This window comes from Phalaenopsis equestris, unplaced genomic scaffold (assembly GCF_001263595.1).
Source record: "Phalaenopsis equestris unplaced genomic scaffold, ASM126359v1 Scaffold000002, whole genome shotgun sequence".
Taxonomy (NCBI): domain Eukaryota; kingdom Viridiplantae; phylum Streptophyta; class Magnoliopsida; order Asparagales; family Orchidaceae; genus Phalaenopsis; species Phalaenopsis equestris.
This window is the reverse complement of record NW_018164444.1, coordinates 7,437,786-7,458,685: the sequence shown is the minus strand read 5'-3', so window position 1 is coordinate 7,458,685 and position 20,900 is coordinate 7,437,786. Positions and strand designations below refer to the sequence as shown.

Sequence of the window (20,900 nt, the reverse complement as noted above, 5' to 3'; positions counted from 1 at the left end):
GTGTGTAATATTTAAATTTAATGGGAGTCAGTATTGATGATATTTATTAAGCATGTGAAATTTCCAGATCTGTGAATCAATGAAGCATCATGTGATTGGCATTATTAGGTGAGTAAACTATGACATTTTGTATTACATTAAGTAAGATTCCCTTAATTGAAAATACAAGGTCGAACGGAGCAGGGTCACGAGAAAATCGAGCAAACTATTGAAGTGGAATAGGTTTACAACCGGTTTGGGGCAGCTTATTTGATGTGGTGCGTTTAAAATTGTCGAATTGAGCTCACCTGTCAAAGTAGTCAAACTAAGCATATCTATCAAAGTAGTCAAATTGAGCCTAACTGTCAAAGTGATGCAACTGAGTCCATCATAATTTACTGTGTCACTCGACACTTATATTACATTTTTCTCATCAAGACGTCGTGGACTTGCATAGTGACCTACGTGTTTCATATTTATTTTCCTTCGGGTACGAAAGGGAGGTAAGAGGGGATGGAGCAGGGCCTCTCTCTCTCTCTCTCTCTCTCTCTCTCTCTCTCTCTCTCTCTCTCTCAACTGGGAAATAGAGCTCTTTTCTTTGAGCACGTCGCTGCTAATCAGAGAACTCGAGAGGACACAAAATCAGGAGCACGAAGTTTAGCTAAGTCAATCTTTACAAATTTCATCAAAAGTATCAAACATAGAGCAAATAATTATAATTTTTTTTATGAGAGAGAGAGAGAGATTTCGTTTGAGAAAACGGTGAAGTTTCGTTCCGTTGCAGCGAATGCTGATGCGTGAATTTACTTTTATTTAGTAATGTCTCCTGAAGTTTCAACAGACATTTTTTCATCATTTTAAACCACAGATGTGTGTGTCAATCCTGTTTCTAGATAGCTCTTTTTCACTATTTCACGAATGAAATGTCCAAACGTTAGGTGTAATTTTCATGTTATGTGTATTAACATTATAAATACCTATTTCATATTTGAGGCATTTACATACATACGGCCCAATTCCTACATATTTACATATCTAACCCTAAACTTTGCTTTTTTACATACATATATAACACCCAATTCCTACTATACTAATTTATATCACTTAAAAAACATCACAATATAACTTTCAAAACGTGAAATACATATTTTCATGCATAATAAATGTGATGAATGTAATGGGAGTCAATATTGATGATATATCTATATATTGAATTTTAGTAATTAGATATGTAAATACATAAGAATTGAGCGGCATCTATAAAAATCTTCAATTTAATGGGAGTCAATACTGATGATATTTATTAAGCATGTGAATTTCCAGATCTGTGAATCAATGAAGCATCATGTGATTGGCATTATTAGGTGAGTAAATTATGACATTTTGTATTACATTAAGTAAGATTCCCTTCAATTGAATATACAAGGTTGATCGAGCAGGGTCACAAGAAAATCGAGCAAACTACGGAAGTGGAATAGGTTTACAACCGATTTGGGGCAGCTTATTTGGCGTGATTCGTTCTAAAAATAATGGATGAGGCGTTTAAATAGCAAAGCAGTTGCATTACTTAGAAAATTAAGTTAAATGCACGTGGCCTGCATTTCTTCACAAGCCTATTACTCGAATGCTCCTCCGGATGCTCCCCTCTCACTGTTGCCCTCTCTCTTACGTTTCTTCTGCCCTAGGTCACGCCTCCCTTGATCGCACCTCTCTCGTGCCTCTCTCTGATGGCAACAGGATGCCTTCCTCCTTTCCTTCTTCCCTCTGATCTTTGGTGGCAACGTGTTGCCTCTCTCCCCCAAACAAACCTTCGGAGCGCAATAATCGTAAAGTTGGACTCCATATTATAACTTTTTTTAAAGACTAGAGGAAACTTTTGAGGCTATTAACTTTCTCATGGCATTTAGTGCACATGATGGCTTGATAGTAGCTTTCATAAGTGTGGTGAATTTAGGGGGATACACAAAAGTATTCTTGAAATGTATTCAAAATACATACCCTTAATTCACACGTACATATGCCACAAGTAACATTCTCTAGTGTAAATGAACCAAATTGACTCGTGAGCCAGCTCAGGCTCATCTTCGTAAGTGGTTAATGAGCTAAGCTCGAGGAGCTAACAAACCAAGATCAAGCCACTGCCAGGCCCAACCCAACTGATCAGCCAATAAGCTAGCTCGTTTAAAATAATGACAATATAAAATATACTCAAAATATATGAAACCTCAAAATTTTATTTTTAAATTATTGAAAATGTCTAAGGAATTATATTTTAGATTTTATATAAAGTTGATACGTGACTAAAAAATTTTATTATTTAGTATGAAACTCAAAATAATTTTTTGAACAAGACCATTCCAATTCAAATTAAAGATCATCCAGGGCAATTTTATAGTCAAACTGACCGTCTCGACAAAACGAACTCGATGATAACAAAATTAGTTTAATATGAATCCAAACGAGTCAAGATCAAGTGATTAAAATACTTTTTGAGGCTTCAATTTGTTAATTAAACAGTCAAAATAACTTAAAATTTGACATATTTATAATCAATTAAGCATCTCATATAAAAGATTCCAATAAGCATATTATGACTTAATTTTAGGATCATTAAGATCATCAAAGCATTAAAAAAATTCATATGATCAAAGGGGATCAATATAGATCTTCCCATCAGATGATTCAAAAAGTTGCTTGCCAAAAAATCAAAATGTCCTTGGAGCCTATAAATTGATTACTCTATTCACTTGAGGGGTGAAGAGAAGAAATCAAATTCTAGCGTTGCTATAAACTAAAGACTAGTCAATAATTTATGGCCTTCATAGCCGTCAACCATCACTGATCATTAGCCATCGACGACTGTCGAACATCATGAACTGCCCCCTGCTGCTATCGTGGCGAACTTTTGCTAACAAAGTATCCCAAAAACGAGATAATGAAGTGTATCTCAACTACAATACAATGAAATATCTCGAATACGGAATAACAAAGTATCTCAAATACAAGGTAACAACATATCCTAAATACAAGGAAATAAAATATTACGAATATAATATAACAAAATATTCTGAGTACAGGGTAACAACATATCTTTAACACTTAACAACTTAATATTAACTTATCTCTTTTATAATAAACAAGTCAGCTTATAAAGCCAACTTGAACTCTTAGACTGAAGTTCAAGCTCAAACCCGATTAAAGAATCAAGTTCATGCCCAAGCTGAGGGAGGAATGAGCTGTACTTGGCTCACTAACACCCCAAGGTGAATCCATACACAAACTCCTAAATAATGTAAATTCAAGTTTGTATTAGTATTATTATGTTTTAACAGAGTAAATTTGTTGTGCTAAATGATTTAAGATGATGAGGCCAATTTTCTTGTGAGAATTGTTAAATGAATGGTCTTGACCAAAAGTTTAAGCCGGGTGATTGCAAGTGGAAAGACATGCCAAAATAAATAGTGGCTTCAAACCAATCATAACAAGTCAATGCACTCCATAAGCATGTGACCATCAATAAAATTGGATTGAATATATATCCCAAAAATCTCCTCTACAAAGAATGTGGTTCAAAAAAGAGTTTATTTTTATTTTGGTGGTTAAAATGTCCAAAAAGAGCAAGCTTATAAGATTAATAATATTTAAAGCAATGCTTGTACTTAAGCTAGTTCAAAGTAAGAATGTATTCTAAGGGTATCGATAGAAAGTGAAGATATAGTATGTCCCAAAAACCAAAATCTAAGATGCTTCAAAGCACTTAAAACAAATGTGAAAGAGGAGAATGTTTTATAGTGTATGGTTTTAAAATTACTCTCATAGTGTCATATGGCGCATTTATGTAATAATGAGAGAATTGACCTGTCAAAGAGTATAATAATTAGCCTCATCAAAATTCCATAATTTCATATTTTATGATCACTAGTGATCTTGGTACATTTAATCATGCAAAAATCAAAGTTGAGAAAATCGAATCTAAAATCAAATCGAAAAAACATAGTTCAAGGTTTATTGGTTCAACCAGAGTTAAACAAGGGGTTGAACCAAATCATACAATAACTATAAAATTAATTAAATATGACCTAAATAACACGATAATAATAAATAAAAAAAATCACAATTTCTCAAGTTTTTAAAACAAATAAATAGTAGTCCAACTCATTGAACACATCTATAACAAAGCATTCAAGCTCTCTTCCCTACGAAGAGACAACCTTATTCCCGAAAAAACATTTTAATTCCCCACACAAAAAAAAAGACTTGCTCTCAAAAAACATTCCTCTCTCTCTCTCTCTCTCTCTCTCTCTCTCTCTCTCTCTCTCTCTCTCTCTCTCTCTCTCTCTCTCTCTCTCTCTCTCTCTCTCTCTCTCTCTCTCTCTCTCTCTCTCTCTCTCTCTCTCTCTCTCTCTCTCTCTCTCGGACAGGAAAAAATATATATAATATCATGATTTTCAAAAGAGAGAACCGGTTTGCCAGTTTGCAAATTAAACCGGCGGTTTGGCCTGTGCCCGGTGGTTCGATGGCAGAAAACAACCGGCCGATCCGGTCCAATTTTCAAAACATTGATAAAAACTTGAAAAGATGCTTGCAAGTAAACACGAGTTATCTCATCCAAAATAATCTTAAGAGACCAAAGGTCAGAACTAATCATAAACTGACAGAAGGGATTTATTATCCGCCAACATTTGAGGAAAATTCCATAAAAGACTTATATTTATTGTTTGTGACACAATATGCCAAGGCTAAGGCTAACAAAGTTACATATGCTCTAAAGCTGACGGACAAGTGTACCTACTCCCACAATGCACATGGTAATATGCTGAACAAAATTGAGTCCTGCTTATACGACACTAACAATACCATTTTGCACAAGCAAATTTTTTTACACTATCACAAATATTCACTAATGATAGAACTACTTACAGAATAACTTCATTGCACAAATGTGCTCAGGAAAAGAACTTATGATTTGAGAAATGTACATAACAACACCTAACGTTATCTTTTTATATAAATTATTCTGAGTTCATAAAATCTAAGACTGAAAAATTGTGATTGCGATAGCTTAAGATTGCCGGGAAATAAAAGCGAGGAAGGTGAAATAAAGGGGAGCCTATCTCACCTTTTAGGGTAGTCAAAATCGAATGTAGATGATAATTTACAATCAAAACCTAAAAAATCCTTCTAATGAGCCATTAGGCAGACTGAAACCTGATAAAATCAAAAGAAACCTAGTATCACTTATTGCATGAATCAAAAGAATTATTACTGCAATGGACGATATGGAAAATTAGATTCAAGAGGCATTTACATTCATACCACCCAATTCCTAATTATTTACATATCAAACATATAAACTTTATTCTTTGCATTTATACCACGAATATCATTCATATCACAATTAAAAAAAGCCCTATTTTAACTTTTAAAAACTGAAATACACCTTCTCACGCATAGATAAGATAGCATATATAAATATGTAAATGCATAAGAATTGAGTGGCATGTATGCAAATCTTCCTAGATTCTAACCCACAAATTGATTAAAGAATATTAACTTACAAATTAGTGTGGCTTAGTAGTTTGATCCATAGTTTAGGCTATAAAGCAACTCTCTCCGACCTTCGCCGCCCATCATATAACCGAATTGGTGAACCAGAGACTGTAACCGCTCATCACTATTGATGTCTATTTCACGAGAGCATCGTCGCCGAACCTTTTTAAGCATCTCTTTTGAGGGTGTGAATCCTGCATCAGCCTGACAAGGAAACAACAATGGTGAAACCTTTAGGATCACTTAATGGTAATGAAAGTATATTCATTTGATTTATTTTGAGATAATTGTGATATAAATTTTGACCGATAAGAATGTGTTGCACAGATCTCAAAGCAAATCTAATGGATAAAAATTTCTTATAGATTCTAATTTTTTTTTTTCCCGAAGGAAATAAACATGATGGAAAGATACAGCATACCATTTCATCGATTATGTTAAGAGCAGCTTTGGGATCTCGGTTAGCTAGATGTGCATCCACAAGTAATGTGTATGTTGTTGCATTTGGTTTGACGCCTAAGCTGACTAAATGCTCAAAAACTTTACAAGCCTCTGATGTCTGTCAAAATAATGAATTCGGATAAGTGCATAAACTTCAAAAGACATTCTAAAATTGAAGGAAAAAAAAGGTAAATGAAGATATCCTACCAAAATTTGGTATGATGGGTCTCTATTGTTGATTTATTTTTACATTAGTGCAATATAATATTTAATTAATCATCTATGCACTAAATTAAATCCAATTACGCTTGGATCCATTCTGACTAAATTTTTGTCCGAGTATCTTACTCTTTCTTTTAAGTATCAAAATAGTCTCCTAACTGTTAACATGGTGTCATTTTAGTCCCAAAATCTATAAAACTGTCAGATTTATGCCCAGACTCTTTAAATTGTGGAGTTCCCACAAGAGTATAGTGACTAAATTTGTATTTTTATAGACACTTGGATCAAAATGACCCCTGCAAAAACTCAAAGAACTATTTTGACACTTCTATCATTTTATTTAAAATATTTAATTATATACATATATTTGGTGACTAGGCTTTAAAAGGAAGAGAGTATGAAGATACCTTTTTAACTTTTCCGAATGCGCACAAGAGAGCATTATAGGAATGTATATCAGGAGTTAATCCAATCTTTTCAGTTATTGCCTCAAACGTCTCATAGGCCCGATCAAGGTCCCATATGTTTGCGCAACCTAGTACAACACAGTTGAGGGCAGCGACTGACTTGTAAGGTGGATCTGAATCACTTAAATTCTCTAACTGAAGATAAACCTGGAATTTAATTAAGCAAGCAGCAGATATTAGAGAAAGACTAGTGTAGCTCCAACAAAATGAATGAATTGATCAAAGTTACAAAAAGGAATATTACAGTGAGAGATCCAAATTTACATGAAAAGAGAGATCACTTCAATCGCATGTGCTGCATCGAAATAAAAGCAGGGATGACAATAAATATAGCTCCAATAACGCTAAAAATGCATGTATTTAAGCATCTATTAAAACTTCTTTTTATGCATATCTCATGATGAAGCATTCTACGTATGCTGACAAGATTGGATGGATGGATGCATGTTGAACTCAAAAAATGTATTCAGAGATAAAAGCTCAATCCCATAGCAAATCAGTTTTCAGTTTAAATCTATTGAAAAAATGACCCTGTTTGAACCAAAATTGAATTTGGATTGAGTTCGGACAGAAGAGCTTCAAGGGCATATCTTTCGCAATCCTACCCTAATAAGATGGATAATAAAGTAGCCTAAAAGTAAATTTAACCCACACAAAATCAAGAGAAGCCTCATAATACTCGCATTTTTTAAACAACTAAAAAGCAAAAAAATAAACTGGATAAAAGGAAAATATTGAAATTTTGCAGAGGTATGAGTTGAAAAGCTTGAAAAAGAAATGAATCTACGAAGGACCAAATTTATACCGAGTCCAAAGTGGAGAAGCCATTTTTGCAGCATGCAGCAACCAACGGACATAAAGAAGAAAAAGGAGAAAACAACTCATTATCAACATCCTCAGAGTTACCATAGGCAGTTTCAAGCTCATTAAGAGTACTAAAAGCACGTTGCAGATTTCCCAGCGATGAATATGCATAAATCTTCGCCAAATAAGTCTCTGGATTTGGCGCCCTCTTCTGACGGAGCGAACGCTTCAATAATGACCAAGAAGCATCTATAAGGGTAGAATCAAAAGTCCTGCCTGCAGTAGCAAGGGTCGAAACAAGCAATCCTTCATCCACGGAAAGAAGAATAGGAGGTCGTGCATTCTCGCCACGAGCGATCCAGCGAGCCAGAAATTCCAAAGCGTAGAAAGCGAGTTTACTGTGATCAGCTTGCATTGCAACATCTGCAATGTAGTTGCAAAGTTTCCATGATGGAGACAAGGCCTTGTTTTGGTCAGTTGTCTGTGAATGTTCAATGGAAACTAATCAGCAAGAAGTGAGGAAGCATGCTAGAAATGCTGAAAAACACACTAACTTTTTTTTTTCAGCTTTTTGGCCGGGGGTGGTGAGAATTTACATGCATACCAAACAATTCATATGCATTTACATATCTAAAATCCAAAGTTTAATATTTACACATTAGTGTCATAAATCTATGCATGAAAAAGGTGTATTTCACTTTAAAAAAGATAGTGATGGTTGTATGTTTTATGTGATGTTAAGAATTTGATGGGTATGCATGAAAATATGAATGTTTAGATGTTAGATATGGAAATACAAAAGAAATGTGTGGTATGTGTGTAAATGCCCCTTTTAATTTTTTCTTTTTTTGTGGAATATTCTTCTATGATAAAGAAATTAAGTATTTTTTATGTGATGTTAAGAATTTGATGGGTATGCATGAAAATATGAATGTTTAGAAGTTAGATATGGAAATACAAAAGAAATGTGTGGTATGTGTGTAAATGTCTCTTTTTATTTTTACTTTTTTTTCGTGGAATATTCTTCTATGATAATGAAATTAAGGCATGGTACATACCTTGCATTTCTCTATAATTAATGCTAATGTGTCCAACTTTCCAGTGCTAACACAGCTCTGTACATATTCTGTAAATACACTTGACGAGAGCATGGAACCAGATTTGAGAAGCATGTCCAAGTACTTCAATGCAGAGTCAATCTGGTTCTTCAAGAGTAGAAGACCGATGACCAAATTGTAAGATTCATCATCCGGCATACAGCCGGTCAGCAGCATCCTGTTGTCGAGCCAATTTATGATCATTGTTAAAAAAATAAAAAAAAAAAAAATCTTAAGAGAAAGAAAGCCATCACTAGCTTACAATCTCCACCTTATTATATTTGTGTTTTAAATTTATAAATAGCATATGAAACCAGAAGCGGAGCATATGCATTCAGGAATAAATGACATTTAGCAAATCATGCAATTATTTAATATCACAATAACTTATGATCTCAGAATAACAGATAGATCCATTAAAAAATAAAATAGCTAAATGTTTTCGAAGAGGTGTCACAAATGCATGTGTGTCAAAGATTTTTACAAAGACATCTTTTAAGCGCCGTCAAATTGATAATTATGTTAATATGTATCCTAGCAGATTGACGATAATGAAGAGGTTAGTGATTTTAAGAAAATGTTTGTTGATAACACCTAGAATTTCTTGCATCGTGTCGCAACTACTGCTAAAATTAAAAAAGTCTGGAAGAAAACAGCAATTTTTCAATCATATTTTAGAAACTAGAATAAGTCTTGTAAAATCATAATTAATAGTGAAATACCTTGGAGAGGGTACTCCATCTCTTTAAATTTCCTAGTAAATTAATCTGCTGGATTATGCATTTGCATTAACAACCCAAAATTTGCTCTCATCATTAAAGGCAAGCAAACAGAGAGGATAAAGGCAAGCTGTGGTTTTTCGGCGGGGATGTCCCCTTTCGCCGCATTTATTTATATTGTGTACTGAGTTACTCTCTAAAGCTCCGAAACAATATCAACAAATCGGGATTTCTATTACTAAAGGTGGAACTCGTATGTCACATCTCCTTTATGCTGACGATGTTTTACTTTTTGCAGAAGTTTCTACTTGTATAGCTCTCTGTATCCAAGGAATTTTATCTAATTACTGTGCTTGGACTGGCCAAACTATTAACAATGCCAAATCTGCCATTATATTTAGCAGAAAGACGGCAATTTGGAGGAAAAATCGAATTACTCATCTTTCAGGTTTCAAAAAGGAAGATGAAATTGATTATCTGGGGATCAGACTTGCTATGCGCAAATTAAGAAAAGAGGACTTTAGTACTCTTATTCATAATATTATTTCTAAGTTCAAGACGGGAAATCGACACCTCTCTTTGTCAGGCCGGGTAACTCTTATTAATTCCTCCTTATTAAAAAAACCCATGTTTCTTCTCACGCATTCTGATATGCATGTGGGAGTGATGAATGAAATTGAAAGATTGGCTCGCAATTTTCTATGGGACAGCAGAACCAATCGCAAAGGCCTTCACTATATTGCTTGGAGAAAGCTTTGTGTTCCTAAAGTTTACGGTGGCCTTGGATTTCACGCTGCGGTGCAGTGGCGTAGTCCACTTACAACAAGATTGGCCTGGGCTTTCATTAATGAAATAAATTCCTTCCCTTATAATTGTTTGGTTGAAATTTATCGTACAGATATTTGGCAAAGTGGAAGAAATATAAATGATTCTTGTGCTTGGAATATTATTTGTGATGGGGTTGTAAGCCTTAACAAGATAATTCAATGGGTGGTTGGTAACGGAAGAAGCATTAGTATCATGGATCACATTTGGATCCTAGATTTGTCACTTTCTAAGTGGCCCACCTACATTAATACTGAGGAAGTTGAAAACCGAAAGTTGGACGTATTGATTTTGGAAGGAAACTGGAACATACCAGCTATGCAAAATTGCTTTGGGCCAGATCTTATTGATACCATTGCTCAGGTACAAAGCATACAGGCTACGCAATCTGATCCGCCAAGCTTCTTTCTGTTCTCTCGGGGAAAAACTATGCTTTGGCGTTTGAGAAGCAATTTATTGATTTACCCAAAGAAGAAAATTGGGTGTCGAAATTTAAGCTTCATCCGAGAGAGGCTTTCTTCTGGTGGAGAATTCTACACGATGCAATCCCTTCCAATGATTGGCTTTACCGCAGACACATATCAGAGGATATATATTGTCCATGGAGATGCAATGAAATAAAAGATTATTCGCATATTTCTGCTAAGTGTAAAGTTTTGAAAGAGATTGCTTACTCTTATCATGTTGAGGGATTTATATTCCTGAATTTAATACTTTTGAAGATGTCATAGCTGGTTTAAGGCAACTTTCTACTTCACAAATAACTACAGCCATATTGTATTGTTGTATGGTTCACCACAGCTGGAGAACTCGAAACGCCAAAAAACATAATAAATCTTATGGGACTCTGATTGTGATTGTAGTTACCATTCTTTCGACACTTACCCGGCAAAGTACTTTCTACATCACGGAGCAACGAGGTACCTCTCGGCTCTCGGGGTTTCCCTTGTGGTTGGTTAAAAGTTAATATGGATGGTTTGTGTCTTACCAATGGCCAAGTTGTGGGACTGGTTATCAGAGATAAAGTGGGTAAAGTTATCATTGCAGCTACGAAAAAGATATTGCATTGGGATAGCTGTCAAGTAGGAGTATGACACGGTGCTCTTTTTTGGCAATTTATTTCAGCCTTGGATGAGTGAGATCAAAGGGGTAATCATTGAGGGAAATAATGCTAATGTTATTACCTCTTTTCAGGAGAGCATGAAGATGAAAGTTTGGCAGCATCGACTTGATGTGGGACCTGAAATAGATTTTCTTTTGAACTTTCAGCAAGTCCTTTTCTTTTTGGTTCATAGAAATTATAACAAGGCAGTCCATTATTGTTCTAGGCTTGCCTTGGATAGGTCCTTTCTTTGGGAGGGTCACAATTGCGATCCTATTTTTTAAGTATGGTGGCAGAAGATGTCCATCATACTTTTCCTTTTGTTTAGTTTTGTATTGTTTTTTTATATTTTTTTATTAATACAAAATGCACATTTAAAAAAAAAAAAATTGCCCAATATCGTATGAATTTTAAAAAAAATGCACCTTGTCCACAATCATGCAAAGTAGCATGGGGAGATAAAGTTATGACTTCTATTAAATATGTTCAATTATGATTCAACTAGACTAATGGAATCTAATGTGATGTGCTACCTATAGATGTAGCTCATGTTATTTTATATGGTACTTGGATATACGTTTTAGATGTTAACTCTTTTTAGGAGATCTTCTTTTTTTCTTTTTTCTTTTTTTTTTTTGAATCTGCTCATAAAACTAAACTCGTCAAACAATTTAGCAACTCCATGTGAAGTAAATAGGTCTTTGCCTATTCAAGTGCACATACATTTGAGAAATAGAGTGGGCATTGTGACTAATGCCTTGATACTATTGAAATAAATAATCTAGTGTTTAAAAGTGTAATACAAAATGCACATTTTCAAAAAAAAATTGTCCAAGATAGCATGAATTTTAAAAATGCACCACGTCCACAATCATGTAGAGTTGCATGGGGAGATAAAACTATGACTTCTCTTAAATGTGTTCAATTATGATTTAGCCAAACTAATTGAATCTGGTGCGACGTGCTACCTATAGATGTAGCTCATGTTATTTTATATGGTACTTGGATTTACGTATTAGATGTTACGCTTTTTAGAAAATCTCTTTTCTTCTTTATTTATTTATTTATTTATTTTATGAACCTGCTAATAAAACTAAACTTGTCCAACAATTTAGCAACTCCATGTGAAGTAAACAAGTTTTTGCCTATTCCAAGTGCACATACATATGACAAACAAAGTAGGCATTGTGACCTATGCCTTGATAGCTATTGATTTAAATAATATATTATTTACAGGTGTGACTTTGTTTGAAAATGTTAATAATGTATTGGTTCATTTCAAAGATACTTTTTAAAACAAACTTCCAAATAAAGAGCCATCATTATAAGATGAATCCTAGCATGATGAACTTAAAAGGCATGTTAATGAGTTGCTTAATCAGGGTTTTATCAGGAAAGCTTGCCCTGTGATTAAGAAATATGATATCTAACAAATTTGTCAAAAGAGTAAATCATCAATAAAATTATCATAAAATATAATTTTTATATACCTTATATAGATCATATACTAGATATAATGAATCATGTCATTATATTTTTTTAAGATTAATTCGTGAAGTGGTTATCATCAAGTTAAGACGAGAAAATAGGAAAAGTAAAATATTAGTCCACACAAAGATTTACTATATAATGGTTAATAATGTCATTTAGATTAACAAGTGCACCTAATCGCTCCATCATGATAATGAACGTCTTATAACTTCTTATTAAAACATTTCTTGTTGTTTAGTGTTTACTTCATCTTATTTTTTTTTACAAATACTTGCCAATTTACATGTCTAACACCTCAAAAGCTTTATTTACTAGTATACCACGTAAATATTCCAAAAATGCTATGTTTTACCACTTTGTTATCATTTAGTCAATGTCGTAAATTTTTCGTCAATTTCGGTTAGGAGCTCATAGGTGCCCCTCTGGTATTCCTTCATCTAATGAGAGGAAATCAACCATTTCACACACAAATTTCTTCTATCCTTGGTAGCTAACTTTACGTACAATTTGCGTTGTTCGAAGTAATGTGGCTTTGCTTCTTTTGTCACTCAAACCAGCACTTTTTTTTCTTCAATTTTACTCATCTTATCTGAGAGAGATGATGGTGGCCATCCTTCCTCGAGGCATCTCCATTCGCACCGGTGTGTCAGCTCTCGCCTCCACTCAAGACCACGCCCTCCTCGCTGGAGATATCCAGACGACTTAACGCAGTGAGTCGTCCTCACAAATCTGGAGTCGATCGTTGAGGCGATCGGCTGGGACACAAAGGTGATAGTCATTGTTGAATTGTGGGAGAATGGACTCGTCAATGATGTCACCGTTGATGATAGTAGAGAGGAGATTGTTGGTCGCATACTCTTTTAATGGAGATTCGACAAAAAGGCTTGCGACGATGACAAAAATGATGATGTAATGGTAAAATTGAGCTTTTTAAAGATTTATATGGTACCCATGTCAATAGTGCTTTTAAGTGTTAGATATGTAAATAGGCAAGTATTAAATGCTATGTATGTGAATACCTTTTTATTTTATTATAAGACAACAAAGGATCATTTGGTATATTATAGAAGAGTATTAGAAACCATAGAAGTAATAAAGTTATATTTAAAAAAAAATGTTGCTTTGAAACTCCAAAAAATTCTTGGATTTTTCTTTTTTAGAAGATGAATTATCAATTAATTGTAACAAGTTAAAGTGAATAACAATTGACAAAACCCATTAATAAAAATGAAATAATGTGCGCATAATTTTGCTATTTTCATAGACAATTTCATTAAAATTTAAATTAGTATGTCACTAGCTGATACGTCATCAACAAATTTTGTCATTTGACACATATCTCGAGATAATTAGCACAGACCTTGAGGCATTTTCTTCGCAAAAAAACCTTCAAATTTAAATTATTGATAATCCAGAACTATGATTTTAGCAAACCTACAATGAAACTACCCGACTCGACGGGACGAACACAATGACATCAAATTGGTCTGATCTAAGTCGAATCAAGCTCGTATCAAGTCATTAAACCACTTTTTAAAGCTTTTTAGTGGCTAATTGGATGAGATGCATTTTATGTGTCCAAGATCACTAAATTCTGACATCATTAAGACACTAAAATGTCCACAGAACGTTATGAGATCAGGGATGCCTCTGAACCGTTTGATAGAGTGTTTCGTATTCTTTTCGCATTTGCAGCCACAGCTAGTTGCAACACCTCACAGACTCGTAATGTATGCTGAGGCGTAACGAAGCATCGTGCAAGGAAAACAAGAAGATTTGAAATTTTTGAACAAATGTCCTGAAATTAGAAAATATATAAATTTTTGGTATTAATCTAATATTGAATCTAATTTGACCTTAATTTATGAGTCTATTATTAATTCCTTAGATTTTCTCTCTTTCCACCTTTTACATATAAGTTCAAATCCAATCTTCTATCGAATAATTCCATACACTGTGTTCTTAAGCCTATTCAATACGATAAGACTGTGTTACTATTGATGGAATAAGACTTTGGATACTTAGTAGTGGGTTACTAAATTTCCCAACCAAGGCTTCAATGACAAGATTTTTATAGTACCTAGATCCAAAAATGAAGTTACAATGGTAAATTTACATAAAGCTTGAGGTGGAAAAATCATTTGTAATTATCAAGTATATGCAACATTAGGGCCATTGCCTAATCTACCTTTATGACTCCAACTTCAATTACTTGTTAAGAAATAGCAATGAAAGGTTTTCTTGCCATTTTTCCTTCTATTTTGGCCTCTTCTTTGAAAATAAATATACCATCTGTTCAAACTAATGCCCTTCCTTTTATGGTAACAACACAATGATATGGTCTTGCTCTCCTGAAGCTAGTCGTTTAGCCCTATCTACCTTTACAGTTGTAATCCATAAATGGCATCCAATAGAAAGAGACATTTATTCCTCAAGTGTAATAGTTTATTTAGTTGGCTTCGAAAATGCCAATAACTAAAAAAGCTTCTCTCTTTACTGATACCCTCTCTTCGATAAGTAATCGTCTCCGGTTTCTTTCCTATCAAAGCAACTAATGGCAATATTAGTTGTCATCTTAATAATAAGAGATGACAATGGCGACTATCATTGTGATCATCTAACCGGTCATTTATTCATTCTGACTAATGAAAACTTTATTTGTAGATAAGTCAAAATTTATTATCATGTAAATGTAACATAAGGGCCATTGCCTTGCCTATCTTTATAACTTCAACTTCATTTGCTTCTTAAGAAATAATAATGAAAGTTTTTTTTTTGTGTGTCATGTTTCCTTCCATTTTTGGCCCTTCTTTGAAAATAAATATAGCATTTTTCAAGCTAATGCCCTTCTTTTTATGGTAACCACACAATGATCTGGTATCCTGTTCCCTTGAAGCAAGTCATTTAGCACTTTCTACCTTTAAAGCTGTAATCCATAATTGGCATCCAATTGAAAGACATTTATTTCCTAAGTGTAATAGCTTTTGTGTTAGCATTGAGGATATAAAAAACTAAAAAAGCTTCTCTCTTTACTGATGTATTATTCTTTTCAACAAGTTACCGTCTCCTAATGAATTTTTTCCCTATCAAAGCAAGTAATGACAGTATTGGCTATGTCATCTTAATCAGCAGAGATTCAATGGCAGCAATTATTATGGTCATCTAATTGGTCATTTGTTCATTCTGACTAATGAGAACTTTAATTGTAGATAAATGGTCCTCATAGTTATAAATATTAGGCTTCATAAAGCCGCTAAGAATATCATTTATACTCCATAATTTAACAAGGAAAAAATAAACTTGTCGGTTGAAAATAATATTTTGATATAAAAAGTATCATGGAATCGAGTGTATAAAAAAATTATAAACTATTATGAAGATTTCAAGGTTAATAATTTAGAATTTCTAAGGACATATTAAACGATGATTCGTATTTTTCACCAAACTACCCCATAGAAGACAAATTGTCATCTGACAAAAATCATGCACTGGAGTTCAATTGTACCTTGGAATCCATGTTGATGATTTAGAACTAGTATGAAGATTTCAAAGTTAATGATTCAGAATTTCTAAGGAGATATTAAATGATGATTGGGTATTATTTGCCAAACTACGCCATAGCAGACAAATCGTCAACTCACAAAAATCATGCATTGGTGTTCAATTGTCCCTAGGAATCCATGTTGATTGAGAAAATGGGAAAGAATTTGGTTGGAGGAGCTTCGCAAAAACCTAGAGAAAAATGAAGAAGAAGGAATTATTTTAACTGCATCAAAATTAATTGGTAAATACAAAGGTCTAATATTTAAAAGAAAATGGATGTTAATGCAAATCCATTAACAATTCAAACTAAATGCACTAATCTAAACAATCTTATAATAAACAATTTACATCCATTTAAGTTATGGCAAGACATTAAATCTCAAAGATTCTTTCAAAAGAAAGGTGAATTTTGTGAAGAGAAATTTGAGAGGAGTTTCTTGATAGTTTCCCTTGTTAATTCAATTTTTTATTTAATCCCTCCTAATTCTTCTACAAATTTTATTAGTCTCCTAAGTTTTCGTGCAAGGATTCATCCCAATATCTCAATGAGGGAAAAGTGGCTTGCAACAATTCCTCGTAGATGAGATCAAACAGAAATAGCTATCATGGTGTAGTTATAGGACAATAGCATTTCAAGCAGTCAACCTCACAGCGATGAAAAAGTAGGGACGAGACTCTTATAGCAACTATGCAGAGCTAAATATGCAAAAAATGGTGAAAAATAAATAAAAGAGGATATCCAATGAGGAAGACAAATGAGAGAATCTAACTTTGACCATGTAGGAGATAGGAGAAAAAAATAGTAGAGAAATTTTAAATTTCAATTCAGTCAACCATAATTCAAATACAAGTTAAAAACCATTATCTATAAAAATAAGACCATCAAACTAAAATAATGTAATTTGAATCAAATCTAATCATACTCAAAATGAAATCAAATCCTAACAAATAATTCAACTTTAACTTAAGATGATTAATAAAATCATCTTGATTTAAAAATAAATTGATAGTAACAAATCAAGATGCATTAATTAGACAAAATAAAATTGAGATATAGCTTAAAAAAATATAAACCTATTTTCTTGTGCTGCATCGAAAAGAGATTGACTTCGAGATAGATTTCAAATATGATTTTATAAATCTCATAAGAGAATACAAAGCGAGATATTAACCAACCATCAAAAAACGACTACAGAGAGATATTAAATGATAATATAAAATGCAATGCTACCTCTACTCAATCACAATAAACTCAATTCTATATTTCTAAGATCTTTTAGTCTAGATGTGCATACAAATATAAAATAACATCCTATATCATAAAGATCTAGCACAAGTTTATTATTAACTCAATATAATTTTAGAAGTTCATTAAAAAAAGTTTGTGATGTTTGTCAAATTTGAATGATGTTGACACTTTTGCAAGTTTAAATATATTCAAAACATTTAATGATGTGGTAAGAAGGGCTATTCTTTTACTTATTTATTTATTTATTTTCTTTTAATTCTCCTTTAGCATTATCTCAAATTAGGGATAGTTTAGCGAGTAGGTTCGTTGATATTATAACTTTTCCTATAAATATCATCATGTTGTGAAAAGAAGGGGAGTTTTGGTGAGTTGTTTTCGCGATAATCTTGATTCTTAAGGATGATTCCTTAATTTAAGAAAAAGGGGTGAAGATAAATCCATAGTGGGTTTCAAGTCCTTACCAAAATTGATTTGCCAAACCCGCAATCTTTCTCGTGTCATACAGACGTGTTCAACAGTTTCCTGGCAGATAGAATTGTGAATTTTTTTTCTACCGCAGAGTTTTTGTTCAGTAATTGCCAAGAGCCAGTAAACTAGCATATTTGATTTTTGCTGCTTTCCATACCCCTGGAGTTAATTCCAGCTCCTGCAATAGGAATTTGTCAAGAGGACTGCTTTTTAACAGCATTCTTGAAGCCTGTGGATCATACAGAACAGGTTTTATGCTTTTATAATTTTGATATTGTCATTTAATTCCGGTTGAATCTGTCATTGCAGTATTCCTATGTTTGCCTTACTACAGGAAGGCCGTAAATTCCAGCAAAAAATCAATAGGGGGAATCAAGTTAAGAGAAAATTAAGTGGGACAGGAAATTACAGTTTTCCTTGGTCTATGTGAACTAAGCACTAGGCAGCTAATTTTTTGGGGATTAGCAAGACTGTATGATGAAACAGGAAATTACAGTTTTTTTCCTTGGTCTATGTGAACTAAGCACTAGGGCAGTTAGTTTGTTGGGGTTATTGTTTACAGATTTCCTTGGCCTATATGAACTAGGGACTAGGATAGCTAGTTCGTTGGGGTTTATTGTTTACAGATTTCCATTATATGAATAGTCATTCTCTCGATGTGCTTAGGAACCAAGTTGTTTTAACTGTGAAATTGCCTGGTGACTGTTAAACTTTTTGGCACGTTCTTAGTGTAATTTTCCAACTTATTTGAAGATTAAACTTATATAGGCCATTTTAGCTGTCATTTGGTGTAATTAATCATGTCAAATACAACAGCGCATTAATGATTTTCCATAGTTGTTAAGACATCCATTGTAATTTGTAAGCTTCACAAGTATCAATTACATATCACAAAACTGATATAAAAATTAAAGGAAACTAAAAATAGCAGCAAACCAGGAAGGAATTTATTTTGCAGTAAACCCATTGAAGAAATATTAGAATGCATTTATTGTGACTTGGAAATCTCAAGTTCGAACCAGGAAACAGCTTCACAAAAACAAGGATCAGGTGCATTTTTATTTCACTATAAAAAATTCGATAACGCTAGGAATCAGACAGTTAAGAAGGCGTTTATTGAAACTTTCAATCCTACATAAATTGATCAATCTTACCATTCACAAAAAACTTCTGCAAATAAATTCATTAAAACAAGTTTCGGAAACAATTTTTTTCACCCAATCCATTAAAAGCAACATCTGAAAAAGGGGAAAGCGTGTAACAGGAAAAGATAATAATGTTTTCTATATTGTAAGAACACAAAAAAAGAGGCAATGGCCAAATGCATCCTTGATCATATGCCAAAACTAAGCATCGGAACAAGAGAAATGTGATAGCTATGAAGCTACGCGAGAGTTTGATAAGAAATAAGACTTTCAAGTGAATTGTGAAAACCAACGAAGCACCAAAATAGTCGAGAAAAGGTTAATGATGATAATGATGACCATGATGAAAAAACAAGCCACGAACTGCTGGTTAATTGAACGAGAACCGATACCGATAATCTTACCGGTCAAGAAGCTTTGCTGCCGCCTCGTACTCCCTGGCCTGGTACATGGCCTTTAGCACCAGATTATACGACGCAGTGTTGGGTGAGATATCGTACTCCTGCATCTGTGCGACGAGATCAAGCAGCTCACCAGCCGACGCCGCCATCATCAGATTAGCTCTCAGGTAATGATTGTAGAGGTTCACATCAGGCTTGTTTGGCTTGCCACTGGCGTCGAGCGACCTAATCCAATATTCGAATAGCTGCTTCAGATCGGACCACCGCTGCGAAAGCATCCAATCTGCAAACACGGACATTAGGCTAGCCAGGTCCAGCGTCTGCGAGAATGCCATTATACGAGCGCTGGAGTCATCAAACCCCACCGGAACAAGCGAATGGCGCCCGAGTGCAAGAGAGCCAGCACTAGGATTTCGCCAATTCTCCTGGTAGAAGGGGCTTCCCGATGAAGGATTGGGAGGGAGCGGGCTTGCTGCAGGAGAGATCTCTTGGAGATACGGCTCCTGAGAGAGGAATGAGGTGCCAGAAATAGGTCGAATGAGCGTAGGGCATAGGGTTTTACGGTGAAAGATGAGGGTCCTTGAGAGTATCGTCAACCTCGCCGCCATTGACAAGCTCGCGATGGAGCTCTGAGCGAGTTAATGGTTTGGCTAGGGTTCAGTGTGTCGACGTTATAGAGGAGCGGTCGGCTCAAGGGAAGTAATAAGCACTCATAACTGCTTATGTTAGTTTTTCCTATATTGAGGGTTATATTTGTGTGTATATCCCTGTAATTTATTTGTAACATGCCTGTGACTTCTAAAAAAGTTTTTCTCATTTATTTTTATATATTTGTAGGTTAAATATAAGTTACAGTAAATTATACGAAGATTATAAGAAGTATAACGCGGATATAAACACTCAATACTCTCTAAATAATGTAAGACGTATGCTAATTTTTCTCCAACTTAAGAGCTTATAACAACTTGGACTACTCGGCCATTTTTTAGATAGGAAGATTTACATTTGGGCCACTCAATTCTTATGTATTAATACGTCTACACCTAAACTTTAATTTATGTGTTGAATCCAAATAAGACGTAGGCCTCCTATTATCCATGGGGCAATAAATGAGAGAGGGAGATCTAGAGAGTCCCCGTTAAAGGTGCAAAATAGTTGAGTTGAGCTTGAGAAACTTAGCTTTCGCTTTCGCTTGATTAATTTTTGATGCGTGCTAGAAAATTCACGGTAGTAGAGTAATGGATTATCGTCTTAGCGTTGCGCGAGGATTCATCACACACTCATATGAAAATGAATTAAGCTGTGATAACACCATAAGTTTTTACGTGGAAAACCCGTAAAAAGGAAAAACTATGGGGTCTGGCCCAATTGTAAAAATCCACTATAAATTGATAATT

At 34.1% G+C, this 20,900-nt stretch overlaps 1 protein-coding gene across 1 annotated transcript; it reads right to left on the bottom strand.

The window, feature by feature from the left end:
- Nucleotides 1-4,776: 4,776 nt before the first annotated feature.
- On the bottom strand, nucleotides 4,777-20,232 carry LOC110038843 (pentatricopeptide repeat-containing protein At1g26460, mitochondrial). The gene is made up of 7 exons (XM_020743761.1): nucleotides 19,507-20,232; nucleotides 8,522-8,738; nucleotides 7,465-7,944; nucleotides 6,600-6,806; nucleotides 5,951-6,088; nucleotides 5,538-5,733; nucleotides 4,777-5,187 (listed from the first exon to the last, which is right to left on the bottom strand). The coding sequence occupies exons 1-6, from the start codon at nucleotides 20,109-20,111 to the stop codon at nucleotides 5,551-5,553; spliced, it is 1,830 nt and encodes a 609-aa protein (XP_020599420.1). The 5' UTR covers nucleotides 20,112-20,232; the 3' UTR covers nucleotides 4,777-5,187; nucleotides 5,538-5,550.
- Between the last annotated feature and the right edge of the window lie 668 nt (nucleotides 20,233-20,900).